Source organism: Theropithecus gelada, chromosome 3, assembly GCF_003255815.1.
Source record: "Theropithecus gelada isolate Dixy chromosome 3, Tgel_1.0, whole genome shotgun sequence".
In the NCBI taxonomy this organism is placed as follows: Eukaryota; Metazoa; Chordata; class Mammalia; order Primates; family Cercopithecidae; genus Theropithecus; species Theropithecus gelada.
The window spans coordinates 141,301,794-141,319,101 of NC_037670.1; the positions used below are offsets into that span (position 1 = coordinate 141,301,794).

At 37.5% G+C, this 17,308-nt stretch overlaps 1 protein-coding gene across 10 annotated transcripts in view; it reads left to right on the forward strand.

The window, feature by feature from the left end:
• ST7 (suppression of tumorigenicity 7) overlaps positions 1-17,308 on the forward strand; it is a 284,304-nt gene that overhangs the window by 60,129 nt on the left and 206,867 nt on the right. For 3 of the 10 annotated variants that reach the window (XM_025379157.1, XM_025379152.1, XM_025379155.1), the window contains exon 1: positions 12,003-12,617. The exons of 6 other annotated variants lie outside the window; for them this stretch is intronic. Coding sequence is in view for 3 of the 4 variants with exons in the window: in XM_025379152.1 (XP_025234937.1) it covers positions 12,596-12,617 (22 nt within the window). In the remaining variant the exon portion in view is untranslated. Of the gene's footprint in view, positions 1-6,571; positions 6,693-12,002; positions 12,618-17,308 lie in introns of those variants that run through there. One more of the 10 variants, XM_025379153.1, reaches the window with a different exon arrangement.

Consider the following 17,308-nt stretch of genomic DNA (forward strand, 5'->3'; position numbering starts at 1 on the left):
CTAGAGATGTATGTGAATTGGAGGTATATGGTTTTCCTTATCTGGGAAAGTAGTTGACGATTTCTCAGAAATTGAGCGTTTATCACCAGTTCTAATGTGATAGGGAGTGAGGTATTGTTCTTAGTATCATCAGAAATGAAAGGAATTGGGATGAAACTTTTTTTGAATTTCTGACCCTGATGCAGTCAGGCAGTTGTTGATGAATTCCATTATCTTCTTGAGTCTTGTCAATGGCAGAGACCTAATTGAAGAATAGAGCTCTTGCAGAAAGGTCAAATCAACCGCAGTAAATATTGTTGAACAGGGTTGGCAAACTGTAGCCCATGGGCTGCCTGTTTCTGTGAGACTTAAAAGCTAACATTTTTTTTTAAGTATTTTTAAATCGCTGAAAAATTTTCAAAAGAATATGTCATGATATGTGAACATTAGAAGAAATTTAATTTCAAAGTTTATAAATAAAGTTTTATTGGAATATGGCTACACTAATTTGTTTATGTATTGTTTATGGCTATTTTTGCACTAAAACAGTAGAGTAGTTTTGACAGAGACCAGATGGTCCCACAAAATCTAAACTGTTTACTATTTGGCCCTTTATAAAAAGAATTTGCCAACTTCTGCTAGAAAACATTGAGAATGATTTGTTTTGGAGTACCATGGAAATTTGTGATCTTCTTTGCTTACCTAGAACTGCAGCTGTATGCTACAGCTAAGAAATTCCTTAAAGAATCTCTCCACTGTTTTTTTTGTTTGGTTTTGCCTCTAGGACAACCCACACTAGTCCATTCATGACTATTTTTTATGACTTTCTTTGCTTATTTTCCAGTGGTTCCTTTTGCCAATCATGTGAACAGACCAAAACCACACAGGAAGGTCTGTGGTTTGCCTAAAGAAGCTTTGCTACAGAGGGATATGTCTGACTTGGGTACCTCCCTGTTTGTTGTACAAACCTATAGTTTGATTCTGATCATTACACTAAAGCTTTGATTCAAATGTATATAAAATAACCATCACTGTCAGGATGTAAAATGAATAAGCATATTTATTGTTGGATTCGTATTTGTAGGAAGAAAATCTTAATCTTTCTTATTTTTATCAGGCATTTTAGTAACTTTAGTAATATTTCTCATGACTCCTAATTATACATCAAGATTAATTGCTATGTTTTTTTTTTTTATTGGTTAACCTTATACATGTAAACCCAATGTCCTTTTTTATTGTCATCTTCTGGTAGAATTAAAAGATCAGTGATTAGGAGACCAAACAACACCTCTTATAAAACTTATTTGCCTCCTTTTTCCAGCTATGATTACTTGATTTTAGTTCACTTGAGGCCCCTGTAAGAAGGGAGTGACCCTACAACCATGTAAGAGATCTGTGCTTTGCAGCCACTGAGAACCGGGGATCCTGCCACCATTGCCACTATCCTGTTAAAGCATAACAGCAAACAGGTGTTGTGTATCCAGAAAGAGCCCTTACCTGAAGGTTTGGAGTTTGGTTAAGCAGATCTTTTATTATGTTTTACTCATGTCTTTGGTCATAATTATGCTTTTGTGCCCAATGCGGATGACTGTTATCTGTGAAAGTAGTTGACGATTTCTCAGAACCATTGCCTTGGTTCAGCTAGTAACTAGTTTGGTTAGTGCCATGGAGAATCTGGAGCACTGGTCTGGGTCATGATATGGAGTTGAGCAGCTGGATTCCCTCCTCATTTCACAGGATAGTTCTTTTATCTGGTTAGTGCTAGATGCTCATCTGTCTTAACTTACTTAAGTTTTGAGGTGTTGGGAGTAGAGCCCAGTAATGGGAGGAGCTGGGCATACTCTCTAGGAATCTTCTGCATCCAGAGAATCCTTTTTTCAATGGAATCTTCTCACATTTTGGGATAGGCCATGAGGTAGACTTGGTGCTCAGTAAGCAAAGCCAGTGAGGATGACAAAACGTGAAAAGGAAATGCTGATGCAGATGCAGGCTGGAGTGGGTGGTAAGAAGCCTGGGAGAGCAGCAAGATGAGATATCTTAGATAATGTTTGTTCTGACTTAGTAATAAGGGGAAGTTGGGATGTGATATAACCTTAAGGCATTTTGACTTAGCTCTCACATGTTGGTGAGAATTGAGACTAGAGGGAAAACCCCCTATTTTCATTTCTGAAATGCAGAAAAGTAGAGTGAACATTTATAATCCAACCCTGGTGTTTTAAAACATGTGTAATAACAAAGCCAGTTATTATGTAAGTTGGAAATGTGATGTAAGATATTATGATAAAGTCGTGATTTTCTGATTTAAGAGGGAAAAGTGAAGTGGGAGCCATGCTCATTCTCCTCCTCTGAGGAGGTTAGAGGACTGTGGACTCACGTGGCAGGCACTAGTCCAGGGAGGAAAGCCATGAAAGAGAAAGAGAGGAGAGCTGTTTCTCATAGATGAGATTCCATCTATGGAAAGCTTCACACTCTGTGTCCAGCTGTCTCAATCAAGTCCTGGAAAAAGGGTCTCCTTCAGAGGCTTTATTGCTGGCTCCCAGGCCACATTGTCCTAAGAGGTGTGACACACCAGGCCATGAACCATGAACCCTCTAGTAGGCAGGTCCTCCAACAGTTTAAGTGTGTGTGTGTGTGTGTGTGTGTGTGTGTGTGTGTATTTGTCTACTTATCACCAGGCTGAGTTACTGGGGGTCTGTCTAGAAAGGAACAGTGTCCCTGTAAACAGGAGGAGGCTCCCCAGAACATCAGCATCCAGCATAAACACACTGGGTCAGGACAACACATCCTGGCTCCTTTGAGGAGGGGCTATTCCCAAGGCCCTGGCAGGATAGAAGAGGGGATGGTGGGGGCTAGAAAAGGAGTAGGTATCAACAGGAGTTACTTGAGTGTTCTCATCTGGCTGTGATTGGTTTAGAGTCCAAGATTATTAAAGTTGGACTAGATCTTAGGGATTTTCCAGTTCAACCTCCTCATTTTACCAGTGAAGGAACAGATACATACATGGGTTCTAGAATTTATCTTAGATCAGAGAGGTAATGAGTGGCAGTGTTGGCTAGATTTCAGGTCTCTTGATTCAGTAATGATTCTTTCTCCAACCTGGATCATGAAGGGTTAGATTGTAGTAGGACTCTGGGATGCGATTCAGAGGTGCAGAGTGTAGTAAGTACAACCCACTGTTGTCTCAGGAAGTTGTGGTTAGGATAGTGGTCCCTAGAACAGGTGACGCAACAAGAACTTCTGACTTAGGTGAATGTTACACGTTTTGGAGAGGACTATGATCTGATTGTTTGGGAAGGGGGCATCTAGGCGTATCAGCAAGTCTTACTTGCTGAGAGTGAGATGGAGATCGAGAAAATTCTTCAAGAGGTAGGTGGAGGGATCTAGTTGAAGGCTCTCCTATTGAGCTTTGAAGTTACAGTCAGTGTTTATAGTCCAGGCAAATAGTATCTACTGTGACATTTGGAGAACCGAAAAGTAGAGTGGAATTTAGTGGTTACTGAGTGTGCCTTGGGTAGGACAGGTCCTTTTATGGTTGCAGCTTTCTGCACTTGAGTACTTATTTCTGCTTTACTGGCAAATGCCACTCTCATTTTAAGCTATCACAATGACTAAACATTATCCCTTTCATTCTGATTCTCTGTTTAATTTTTTCATATGTTGGAATTGAACATAGAATATAAAAATAATTTTTATGAATTCGAAACTGAAATGTTTGGCCCACTGTAGATTTGGTTTTGTTGGAAAGAATCAACCTAGTATTTTGAAGTGATTTTTTTTTTTTTGGCTTCCATATGATAACCTACTCTACACAGGCAGTATTGTATACTGGTTAAGCACAAGGATTCTGAGTTAGAGGCTACTCCAGTTGAATCCTGGCTCTGATCTTAGATAAGTTAGTTATCCTCCATGCCTCAGTTCTTCATCTATAAAATGGGGATAATACCTCCCAGGGTCATTTTAAGGATTAAATAGGTTAATACATGAATTAGAACAATGCCTGGTACACACAAAGTGCTATTTACATATTAGCTGTTAATACATTCGAAGCATTGATCTAGGCCTTTTGTCAATTTATAAGTAAACCAAGGCTCAGAGAGGTTTAAAAACCTACTTAATTAAGATAATCTATCTAATAAGCTGCTAAGGTGGGAGTTAAATCTTCTCTGACTAAATTTGGCTTTTCTGTCTGTTAAACCTGGCTCTTAACCCCTCTGCTGGATTTCTGAGGTATGGCAAATCACTTAACTATAAGTAAGTTGTAGGTTTTATATTCATCTACTCATCTGTCCATCGGTCTTATACTTCCTAATTTAGATATTTCATTATGTTCTCATTCTGTTAATAAAATTCATTTCCTTGAAATGTCTATCTCTTAAGAATTATAAAATACACAGCATAAAAATAAAATGTCTTAAAATAGTGTTACTCAAATAATTAGATAAGTACTTTAAAAATCCATGCTAACTACTAAATTGTGAAAATAATAAAGTGTTATTTCATGTGATACTCGATAATGGCAATCAGTGTTTCCACACACTTGTAAGTTTTGTGTAAATGCAGATAGTTATTATCAGGCATTTTGAGTTTACTATTTTAAAACAATCATTACATTAATGTTCTAACCATTTGTACATCTTAATTACCAGGAAGAAATTCTATCAAATTGTTACAACTTGTGGAAAGCTTCCCAGTCTGTACCCTGGGTTAAGATAAAAAGAATTAAGGCCCAAGAAATGAGATAGGCTCACTTAGCAACAGTGACAGGTGAGGTTGATGAGAATTAACAGCTTCTGATTGTAGCAGATTGGTGGCATAATAGGCTCTGCTTATGGTAAGGAAGCACTGATTAGACGACTGAGTGAAATGGTACTTACTTATTTATTTTATAAAATTACTGGAGATGGCTGGGCGAGGTGACTGACGCCTGTAATCCCAACACTTTGAGAGACTGAGGCGCGGATGGTAGGTTAGGAGTTCCAGATCAGCCTAGCCAATGTGGCGAAACCCCGTCTCTACTAAAAATACAAAAATTAGCTGGGCGGGGTGGTGCACACCTGTAGTCCCAGCTACTCTATTCACGAGGCTGAGGTAGGAGAATTGCTTGAACCCGGGAGGTGGAGGTTGCAGTGAGCCGAGATTGCACCACTGCACTCCAGCCTGGGCAACAGAGTTGAGACTCCATCTCAAAAATAAATAAAAATAAGTAAATAAGTAAATACAATTATTGGAGAGATCTGTTAATTGATAATAGTAATCCTAGAATTTGTAGAATTTGTGTTACAGACTTTTGATACTGTATTGAAAATTCAAAATCACATTTTATAGCATTGTCAACTTTATAATTTCTTATGGAGAAACCTGTTCAGTGGAAAGGAAAGTAACAAAAGCAAAACCAAACACCCCGCAACTCCGGCAAAACCATTCTAAACAATTGGTACCTCATCTTCTTCAAAGTGGTTGCAATTTGGTGGTGGTGGAGAGTGGGGGTTGGTATTTGATATAACTCTAAATTGGAAATTGTCCAACCATTCAGATTGCTTAAAAAAAAAAAAGAGGCCAGGCGCGGTGGCTCAAGCCTGTAATCCCAGCACTTTGGGAGGCCGAGACGGGCGGATCACGAGGTCAGGAGATCGAGACCATCCTGGCTAACACAGTGAAACCCTGTCTCTACTAAAAAATACAAAAAACTAGCCGGGCGAGGCGGCGGGCGCCTGTAGTCCCAGCTACTCGGGAGGCTGAGGCAGGAGAATGGCGTGAACCCGGGAGGCGGAGCTTGCAGTGAGCGGAGATTGCGCCACTGCGCTCCAGCCAGGGCGACAGAGCAAGACTCCGTCTCAAAAAAAAAAAAAAAAAAAAAGATTAAAAAATGTAAAAATTTATGTTTTGTCTTTTGGCAAGGTAAAGAATTGTATCAAGATGAAGTAGCCATTGTTAAATTTTATTTAAAGTGTTAGCTAGGATATACTCAAGATTGAAACAATTGGCAATGGAGGAAAAGATGGCTCAGGATATGTGGCAATGTGACATTAAAGATTACATCAGATAGAGTGTGTCTCAATAATGACCATATGTCCTTTCCAGCTGATGTCTATTTTAGGACTTGGATAAATGAGTTGGAGGTCTTAGATATGCTATAAAGGATTGTTCTTGCATCGCCTTTATTATGTTTGTTTTCCAATTAGTCAAATGTATTTCAAATGGACAAATGGATAAAATGTGCATATGTACTATCAAATGAATGGATGTAATGACAAAATTGTGACAAACATTGGGACGCTGATTCCTTTCAGGTTATGCGGCTTCATGTTGAGTACTAGGCTTCATTGAGTACTAGGAAGAAATATGAATATCTTGTGTCCTTTTCACTTACAGGAATAAAATAATTTATTTTTTCTCAAATAGAGTTTTAACCTAAAACCAAAATTTAGTTTTAACCTAATAATCAATACAGGAGTGAAATGGGAGTAAATAACAGTTATTTTCTGAGAGACATTTCTAAGGAAGACTTTAAAAGACCAGGCAAAGGAGGGCAGAGCCCAGCCGTTGCCGCTTGAGAGAGATAAGCAGAAGTGTGGGTGTGCTTAATGTCACATGGCAGGAGGCTTCCCCAGAACGGCTCGTCAGTCCAGGGAGCTGTTTCATTTTCTGGCTGATAGAGTTGTACTTGGAAAATACTCAGTTTCCTGCTTACTGCTTCATTATGGATTATACAGGTAAAATGAAATGTTAAATATTTTTCAGTTATGTAGAATTTAATATTTTGAATTTATATTTTAAAAATTACATTGATTGTGTGAGTACTTTAAAAAATATTGTGCATCAGTTTATTCCTGAGTATTGTATGAATTTGTTTTATCCAAATGGTGATTAATTTAGGATAAGAGCTTAAGGGAATTTCTGAGATATACCTTTGTTGTTTCTTCCATTTCAGTTGGATCATACTTAAATGGGCTTAAAATAAACTCCAACCCATAATTAACCCACATTTCTTAGACCAGAGGATTTAAAGTACAAACATCTGAGTTCAGATTATTTCACACAGGGAAATATGTACACAGTGTACAGAGCTTCTGTTATTGTGGTGGTGGTTTTGTGCTTGTGTATGGCTCTATTAGATGGTGTTAATGTAATGAAGTGAACTGGAGGATTTCAGTTTTTCTCCTAAATTTTCTGAGTATAAATGTGCCCAGATTTTTCTGACCTTTTCTGACCTTTCTAACCTTTTCCTTTTTTAAATTGCATAGCCTTGTTTCTCAATTTCTAGTTTCACTGAATGGTAAATTGGTACATGTTTAGAAATAAGGTTAGATTAACCATAGGTAGTGGTTGCTTGATGAGTAAGTGGGCGATTCCCTTACATCTGGTGGGGTAAAAGTGTGGGTGGGAGGTGAAGCAGTGATCAGGTAAGGACATGAGTCTTTGCCCAAAATTTGTGTAACGAATTAAGACTTATATTACCCTAAATTTGAACTTTTGGGTAATGGTGACATTGTTTGCTGACAGATTGCTTTTAAACTAAAGAACGAAGAATTGGAAGATTTGTTTTCTAGGGCAGAGAGAGGCCACTTTTCATAACCAGTGTAATACAAATTCCCGTTTGCATCCAGATTGAACTGTACATACACAGTATCTATAAATTATTCCTGTAGGTGGATCTTTGGCAAGACAGTTAATTACAGTGTGCAAATAAAAGTTTTGTGAAATTGATCACTTAAAATATAGCTTTTAGGAGCTTGCTATTTAAAGGACTTTGTGGTAGATACTTTTTGAAGATAAAACATTTTAAAGCAATTAATTGCCCCAAAAGATTTGTTTTATAAATCTTTAGTATTCTATTTTAGGGCTTCTTTAAAGCAAGTATACCTGTATCTGTGTCTTGTGTGTGCATTTTGATTTTCTTTTCCTCGTTAGATTAGCATGCTAGAATTTGTGTTCCAGGGCTCTGAAGTAAAATGCACCTACCTTTTTAGAAGGTTCACTTTATGTGTGGTGCTACATTGAAGCAGGAAGGAACACATTTTAGCCATATGCAAAGAAATCAAATTTATAAAATCCTACCACAGAGCTTTACTATGAGTATGCTTTTAGTTATAAATTTGTTCCTCTTCCCACAAAGAACACCATCATTGATGAATTCTTTCATTTTCTATAGTTTGTATATTGCCATTAAAACATTTCTTTGTTGTTCTTAAGTAATACTCTGTATATGTATAATTGATAGTTTAAGACGTACAGCTTTAACATTCTAAATAGACATCAAGAGAATACTAAGAAACTAAGAACTTTAGTGTGAACAAAGAAGGTGGCTTTAAAGAAATTCACAGATATGACACTTTCAAATTTAGTTGTGTGTACTGTAGAGAAAAAATTATGGTTTGACTTCTCACCACATTAATAAATACATTAATTAAATTACCTGTCTGATGTGGTGGGAAGCTCTTTTGAATATTGTCTTTCATGGTGATTTTTATAAACATTTACACATTTATTGCAAAGATAGCTATATTTAGTCTATTAAACTTCGAAGAGAACAACTCATGTTTTCAGTTCATGGCAGAGGGATTTTTTTTTTGTATTAGAAAAGAGAATTTATTTTGCTTTCAGCACAATCACTTTTGTACTAACGGCATCATCATAACACTGAAGGGGATATCTTTCAAAACTGATATTTGATGATTCAAGAATAGATTTATTATTAAAAAATTTTAAGGGGCCCAAAAACACTTCTATTCAAGGCCTTTGCATGAAACACTCTTCCTTCCATGTGGTTTTCATGCTAACCATGTGGTTTTTTCAGGTCTTGTTATGTCACCTTTCTAGAGTGGCCTTTCCTAACAGGCCACCTAAAATAACCTTCTCATTCAATTACTCCTTATCCTGTAATTCCTTTTTATCTTTGTTCATCACACATACTATCACTTGACATGTCATGTGTTTGTTTCTCTGTCTCACTCACTAAGATATAAGCTTCATAGGGTAGGGACTTTGTTCATGGCTGATGCCTAGAGTGTAGAACAGTAAGCTCCCAGAAAACAGTTGTTGAATGAATGCATGATAGGCGTTCCTTTAAAAGTGACTATTGACTGACTTTAAGATTTTTGCTATAATTGTTCTTTGTCAATAGCATTCTCATTTAATGATTATTATTTTGACCACTAAACTATTTTGAAAGTTATCCTTCCTTTCATTGCTAACTTTTTCTAGAAATTAACAGCACTGTCTTTACTGTGAAAGAAGGACAAGGTTGCAGGCAGGGATATTCAGACAGAGTGGATAAGCCAAAGATCACTTTGGGTTTGGATTGTATTATATGACTTTTTTTTTTGGAGAGGGAGGGATAGTGAGGGACATCAGATCAGTTTTATTCATCCTTCATTTTTCTTCGTTACGTTTTCTTTAGGCAACACATTTAACTTTGTGTTCCTTCTCTGAGGTGACTAGAGAAGAGAACTGGAATGAACTAAACTTTTGGAATCATTTTGGTCAAAGATGGATCTTCAGCAATGTGGATCCAAACCTTCTAAAGTGTTTAGAAACGCCTCAGGCCTCCACGTAACAGAAATCTTCATAGGAGTCAGAGGGTGTGATTTGTGTCCGGTTTTCCTGGCAAGTGAGATGCCTAATGTTTTTAGCATACTGATCCTGTTACAGTTGTCTAAAAAGTAGACTTAAAACAATCACAGTCTTTAACTCTTAGAAGCCTGTGCCAAGAGGTAAATATAGGCCCTCAGAAAAATGCATTTTTTTTTTTTTTTTGAGGCGGAGTCTGGCTCTCTTGCCCAGGCTGGAGTGCAGTGGCCGGATCTCAGCTCACTGCAAGCTCTGCCTCCTGGGTTCACGTCATTCTCCTGCCTCAGCCTCCTGAGTAGCTGGGACTACAGGCGCCCGCCACCTCGCCCGGCTAGTTTTTTGTATTTTTTAGTAGAGACGGGGTTTCACTGTGTTAGCCAGGATGGTCTCGATCTCCTGACCTCGTGATCCGCCCGTCTTGGCCTCCCAAAGTGCTGGGATTACAGGCTTGAGCCACCGCGCCCGGCCTGAAAAATGCATTTTCATACACATATATATACACCCTCCCATGTATGAACCAACAAAAGGAGCAACATAAATGAGTCGGCAAAGCAGTTATTAAATGTAGACCATGGTCTCTGGTTGAAAATATCTCTAACCCAGGTGCCATTTTCTCATTCTCTTTTCCCTCTTGCTGTTCTGATGGCCACATCCATCTACTATTTGAGTACCTATTTATATGACAACATCTCATATGCAATTTAAAATTGACCTTATGTAAGACATCTGTCTTTAAGGTTCCACCCTTTTGAACTGTATTATCCTTTCCCACTTCCTACAGTTACATTTCAGCACCATTATTGATATTCCATCTTGGTTGTTGACATGACTATTTTTGAAGGTATACATTTTTATTAATTCCTGCAATTTTCTGTGATTTTTTTTTTTTTTTCTTCTCTGATGACCTTTCGCTTTTAAGGATTTTTTTTTTCCTTCACATTTTGAGTTGGTTTCTGTTTTCCCTTCATTTCAATTAAATCCTTAAATATAATTTTGCCGATTATTTATTCATTGTTCAAGAGGCATTATCGTAGTGCGGTTAAGAGCATTGGATCCAGACTCCTGAGTTTGAAGCCCAGTATATCATTCACTACCTGTGTGACCTCGACAAAGTATTCAACCATTTGTCAAACGTGGATAAAAGTGGTATCTACCTTGTAGGGTTATTATGAAGATTATACATGTAAAGGACCCAGGATAGTGCCTGGCACATAGTAAACACTCAGTAATAGCTAATTGTTATTCTTTCCTGTGACAGATGGTTTGTTCTTTATCTTATGTAGCATCATCAAATGTTCTTCTTAATGGCTCAGCATTTTTAGTAAGCTAAAGATCAAGTTACCTTGAATAAACTGTGGTACATTCATGCAATGGAATCTTATGCAGTCATTAAAAGGATGAGGTAGATCCTACATATACTGACCAGAAAAAGTACTAATGATATTTTTAGATGTTAAAGTAATATGTGGTTCCACTTTCATAGCAGAATATAATATTTAAAAACTGTATTGAGATGAAGACATGTCTTTGTGAACACAAGAAATTAATTAGAAAAGGTATATACCTTGGATGAATGGGTGGAGAGGAGACTTGAACTATTGAACTTTCTACTATATATGATTTTAAAAGTGTGGAATTGTGGGGTTACATATATATGTATATATATTTATTTTTTGTGCATTTCAGTATTTTAAAAACATAAGAAAACTTTTTTTTTTTTGGCTTGTGTTGGATAGCTAATGAAAGTTCATATGGTTCTGGTACTTCTTCTTTAAAAACAGGTTTATAAGAATATGGTAAAGAAGGAAGACATTTTTTTGTTCCAGTGAGTCAAGAGATAAAATATTTTCAATTATTTCTTTGTGTGGGTAGATCAAAAAGAAATGTGTTGGTCACCAATGCTTACTCATACAGAGGTACACACAGATGTGTGCACACAGCCTTAAAATGACTGAGTTGCTCTGGAAAATGACAGAAATTCATGTAAGCCACGATGAAGAAATAGGAAAAATACATGTATGTAAATATATTCCTAGAGCAACGTTTTTCACATTTGAATAATAGTTGCAAAATAGCTAGTAATGGAATTGCCTACATTTGAGTACTCGCTGTGTGCCAAGCAGTGTTCTAAGTACTTAAGATTACTATTTTACTGTTACATTTGTATGTATTTATGTGCCTAGAATATATGTGTAATAGTACACATATTTTCACATACTTGTGATTGAGTATACAATCCTTGATCTGTCAATCTACCATAAGCTTCGAGAAAATAACAATGAACTCTTCTGTAATTACTTCTAAAGGCAGATAATTTTTCTCACTTCTGATATTCTTAATTCCCTTGAAAAGTTCTTTCTATATGCTGCGCAAAACCAAGAAGCCTGATATGCATGATGTCTTTGTGGTTAATTGCTATAAAGCCAATATTTAAATTTCTTTGAGTCCTCTTTTACTGCCTGGTATCTTGGGATGAAGAGCTGCGCAGGAGGGGAATATATACGTGGCTCTCGGTCTTGTGCATTTTGTGACAAAGGAATTCCCCTTTCAATCACGCTGCTCTCCTGGAGCCCCTGGAGCCTCTGGCTCAAGCGGCGCAGTCAGTCTGTGCAGTGTCCCTGACGTCATCCAGCGTATGCATAAGCCCTGCTATTGTCTTACTGCTACAGCAGGGCTGGGGATTGCAGTATCCGCTGTTGCTGCTGCTCCCAGTCCTGCCTCTGCTGCTACCTAGTCCAGCCTCACTGCATCCCAGAAGAGCCACGTCGGCCTTCATTTGCCTAGTGGATTTTCAAGAGCAGCTCTTCGGTTTTTGGTGCTGTTAAGAGACCTTGCATTTCAATCACACGGGAGAAAACTGAAGCTCGTAAGAGGAGAATCTGGCAGCTGGACACAGCTTGGACTGCATTGTCTGGCTTCATGACCCCTGCTGTGTAGCCGGCTCATCTCTTCACTCTCACATGTACACTCTCCTCGCTTTTCTTTCTTTTTTTTCCCCCTTTTCTTTCTTCTTCTAATTTTTAAAAAGCAGCCTCTGGAGCCAGCCATGTTTGGCACTGAATCTTCATGTAAGTAAATGGATCCCACTTCTCTGCTATTTAGAAATCTGCTTGCTGTCATGGTTTCATTGGCTTGGAGTTCATATCACTTCGCCTTAGGTCATTAACAACCTTTGTATTTTGGCTCTAATTACAAAGGACTTGGTCTCAGGGAAGGAACTCCCCTTAACTGGGTTATTCATCCTTAAGGCCAGGGATGTCAATGTGTCAAAACCAGGCCTCTTAAGAGGGAGGTAGGAAGACCAGAATCCATACAGCCACCCTAGAATGTGTTAATTGATGGGATCAGGCCTGTCACTGATCTATTGTTGCAGGCTCCATAATGGTGCTTAAACCTTAAAATAGATACTGGGAGGATCTGAGATGATAGTGTTTATTAGAAAGGAAAGAAAGGCTTACATTTTTCATCTAAAGAGATAAATAGTATCATTATATACTCTTCTTCCATATTTTTACAAAAACATATAGACATATGTAGATTCAAAATGAATAAGAAATAGCTTTATTTTTAAGGATGGATTTTTTTTTTTTTTTTTTTCCCCACAGTGGCTTCAATTTTGATATGCTGGCTAGCATCACAGCCAGCAGGATCATATCTTTTTAAAAACTTATACAATGAAATTGCTTTTGTGCAGAGAAGGCCCTGCGCAGTGGGCTAGGCAGGACAGCAGTTGTAGATGGCTACAATTGATACTTTAAAAATTACAACCAACCTATGTGAGGAATATTTAATGTTGGGCATAGAAATATAACATCAATGCAGTTGTACAGGCTCTGCAGAATATTTTGTCATCGTCTATTAGCAAAGATGACAGTTAAGAATTTCTAAAAGAGATAAGAATTTCTAAAGAGACTTTCAACCTGCTGGCTAGAGCATTAAATATTGGCAAGCCACTATCTTTGCCAGGGAGAAGGGGTTTAGGGCAGGAATTTAGGAAACCGATTTCTTACGAACTTGTAGTTTGACCTTTGTTTTCTGATCACAGGTGATCAGTGTGACTGTTTGTGCATAGCTGATTATTGCAGAATAGTAGCGTTTCAAGAGAGCTAATAGTCCTCACTTCTTTTGTTTATTAATTGGCTTTTTAAAAGGGTTACTTTTGTTTCACTGTAGAAGCTTCTCTTCTCAGACTACCACATTGCCTAATCAAAGTCATGTTAGAATAATAGTGACATGTAATATCCCATTCAGCCTGTGATAGTATTATTCCCTAATAATTTAGGCATAATTTTTTTAATTCGCTTAATGGTACATTTACAATTGGTTATCTAAGAAATAGAAATAGATCACAAAGTGTCAAAGACCGTCTGGTTTCATTTCAGTCATGGAATTTTGTTTATGTGGGAGCCTAGGTATGGGCAGAAATATTTATATACTAAAGGAAAATTAGACCTGTTACTTGGTTTAGCCAAAAATGGAAGTTAAAACTCAGTGCAGAAGTCTTTGGTTCTTGGACTAGGGACTCTGACATTGTCTGCTCAGTGTTACCAAGCAGACACATAGCCTTTCCCCATCATCAAACCTGATCTTTGGTAATATCACCTATGTGCTGTACGGTATGTGTGAAAACTGCTGGTTGCTTGTGGTCTCCATAGCTACCAGATTACTGAAGAGAATAAAATATCGTTCAGAAGACAGAATACTATCATGCAGGTTTTTAGCATTTTTTGTCTTTTGTGAGTGTTAAGCTCTGTTTCTTGCTTATAACTTGAGGACCATAGTTAGATTCATACTGTCAGTGGATATTGTGTTGAAAATGAATTGCCTTCTTTGGCACGTGTATACCTATGTAACAAACCTGCACGTTCTGCACATGTAGAACTTAAAGTATAATAATAATAAAAAAAAGAAGATACCCTAAGTCTGCATTAAGTGTTAGGACAGTGTATTTTCTTTGTGTTCTGAGACATAGCTTTCTAGGCCTTTGATTTCAACCTTTTGGAGGCTGTTTTTTAGGTTTGAAACTTTATTTAGCATATTCAGGAAAATAGTCACATTTGAAATTCCAATTAGTTCAAAAGGAATCTCCCAAACCATCTAGGGTATTCTTACTAAATTATCATAAGAAATTCTTGTTTAACTATCTATTCTGTATACAGTCCTGTGGTAGATCCTGGAAAGAGTTAATTTTTTTCTAACTTATTCTGATTTTCGTGATTCTTATCCTTGATTATGGTTGCAGTGCCTTACTTATATAGGATGCTTTTACTTTTTAAGTTGAGGTATGATTTACATGCAGTAAAATGCTTAAGTCTAAGTGTGCAGCTCGGTGAATTTTTGCCCATGTTTATACCCGTAGAATGCTACTCAGATCAAAATACAGAACATTTCCATTTCCCCTAGAAGTTCTCTTGTGGCCTTTCCCAGTCAATGTTATTTCCCCTTTTCATGAAAAGGTAACCACTATTCTGACTTCTGATGCCATAGATTCATGTTGTAAGTGCCTCTTTTAAACTTTCTTTATCTCCCCCTTGCTCTTTGCCTATAAGAGAAGGAAATGTCTTCATTTTCAAATATTGTATTGATTAAGTTGATTTTATGTTTCAGATCTTTGAGTTCAGGAATTTGCAGTAGCCTGAATGTCACATTATAACATGTTCTGTCTTACTGAAATAATGTTGTTTTAAATACTTGCACCCTCCCTAACCAAAAAAACAGACACACAAAAAAGCCTTTAAAAATACCAAAAAATTTATGTCGAAGAGTAAACCCTAGTTCTTTAAAGTTAAAGACTTACACAACTATGGCAATAGAATTAATAAATGCTGTTTTATGACTGACACTGCTTTAGTCAATATCTCCAAAGATACTAGTCTCATCTCTTTGACTTAGTAAATCTGAATCTCCCACGGTTGTGTAGATTGGTCACAGTCAATCTATTCTGGGCTCACTTTGAAATGGGTGTTCTATAGTATGTGTAGACTGATCATCACAAAGCAGGAAGTATAGCTTCTATAACTCCGTTTATTACCATCTTGATGTATTTCACTGAGCTTTTCCTTTACTAAAATTTCCCATGTCTAACAATGGGAATAGTATGTCTGTTCTTTAACTGCTTTGAAGAAATACAATTTTAGTTTCTGTGGTCAGAATAATTTCAGTGTAAGAAGAAAGTACTATCAAGTTTTGTTGAGGAGGGTGATAATTAAAATGCATATTTAGGGTTCTTAATTTGATTTAATTTTATACATATATATATAGTGTGTGTGTGTGTGTGTGACGAAGTCTCACTCTGTTGCTTTGTTGCCCAGGCTGGAGTGCAGTGGCACATTCTTGGCTCACTGCAACCTCCACCTCCTGGGTTCAAGCGATTCTCCTGCCTCAGCCTCCTGAGTAGCTGGGACTACAGGCATGTGCCACCACGCCCGGCTAATTTTTGTATTTTTGTTTAGTAGAGATGCGGTTTCACCATGTTGGCCAGGCTGGTCCCGAACCCTTGACCGCAGGTGATCCGCCCACCTCAGCCTCCCAAAGTGCTGGGATTATAGGCGTGAGCCACTGCACCTGGCCGATTTAATGATATATTTTAAAATAAATTGATTATTTTCTCTTAAAATTTTATAAGAGGAGAAAATATTTTTACGGAGAGAGGGAGAAAAAGTTTCATCCTTTCTTTTTGTGGAGTAAATGGTTTTGAGGAAAACTGATTTTACACTGCTGACATTTGGTTACATCCTCCTTGATAAAGCCAGTTATTCTTCAAAGAGTGGATACTTTAAGTATAATGAATTATTTAATTAGCATTTATTGGGCTCAGTCCTCCTCTTGTCTCCCCTCCCATGTTTTGCTTTTTCAGTTCTCAAGGGTACCACTTAAGATGTACTGTGGTGGGAATTGTGCCCTAGTCTAACACATTAATGTGTCTTCCAAAGCACCTACCTTATTAGTCCAGTGAAGAGAGCAACACCTTACCTGCTGAGAAACATAGTGTCCCTGGAGCAAATAGCATTATTTTATCCTCTTCCAAAATTTTTTGTACAGTTATAATAATTAAAAAGACCATCTGTGGGTGGAGAAAATAAATCACCAAAGAACCAACAAAGCTTTAATAGGATCCCCCCACCTGAGCTTAGTGGAGATGAGAAACTAGTGGATGGGTGTGTCAGGGGGTCAGGAGTCCTTTTTAGCTCTGGTGTGGCTGGTCCACACATATTCCCTGCCATTCCTTGGATATCTACATCACCTGGGGTAGGCAGCCAGATGTTGGAAAGGATTTGGGATATAGTTTGATACCCCATGTGATTTGTCTTTGATGGGCACCAAAAGTTCAGTTGTTGCTTTTTGTTTTCATTACTGATGAGTGCATTAAGTTGAAAATGACAGCTTCTCAGTTTTAACAGGGAGTGTGGTACCATGTTACCGAGAACTAGATAATTTTCTCAACTTTTGAGCCATTGTGTGAGAGGTAGTCAAATGAATAATACTCTAGCAATATTAAATCACCAAGATACTGTAGTTAAACAGACATCTCTTTGATAAAGAAACAAGTGAGTTGTACTCTTTTATGTGCATCTCAGGCCATTCTTGGTAACTGGTCACATGTGAGATTAAACTTGGGCCTATTGTTTTAGTGTGTAATTTCTGTGAATTGGCTGAGATTTGAATAGTAACTGTGGTCATTCAAAAATGGCTGTTCACATCTGGACCATTTCTCAAAATAAGCATCTAATTATTATTAAATCATTATGTGAGAGACTGC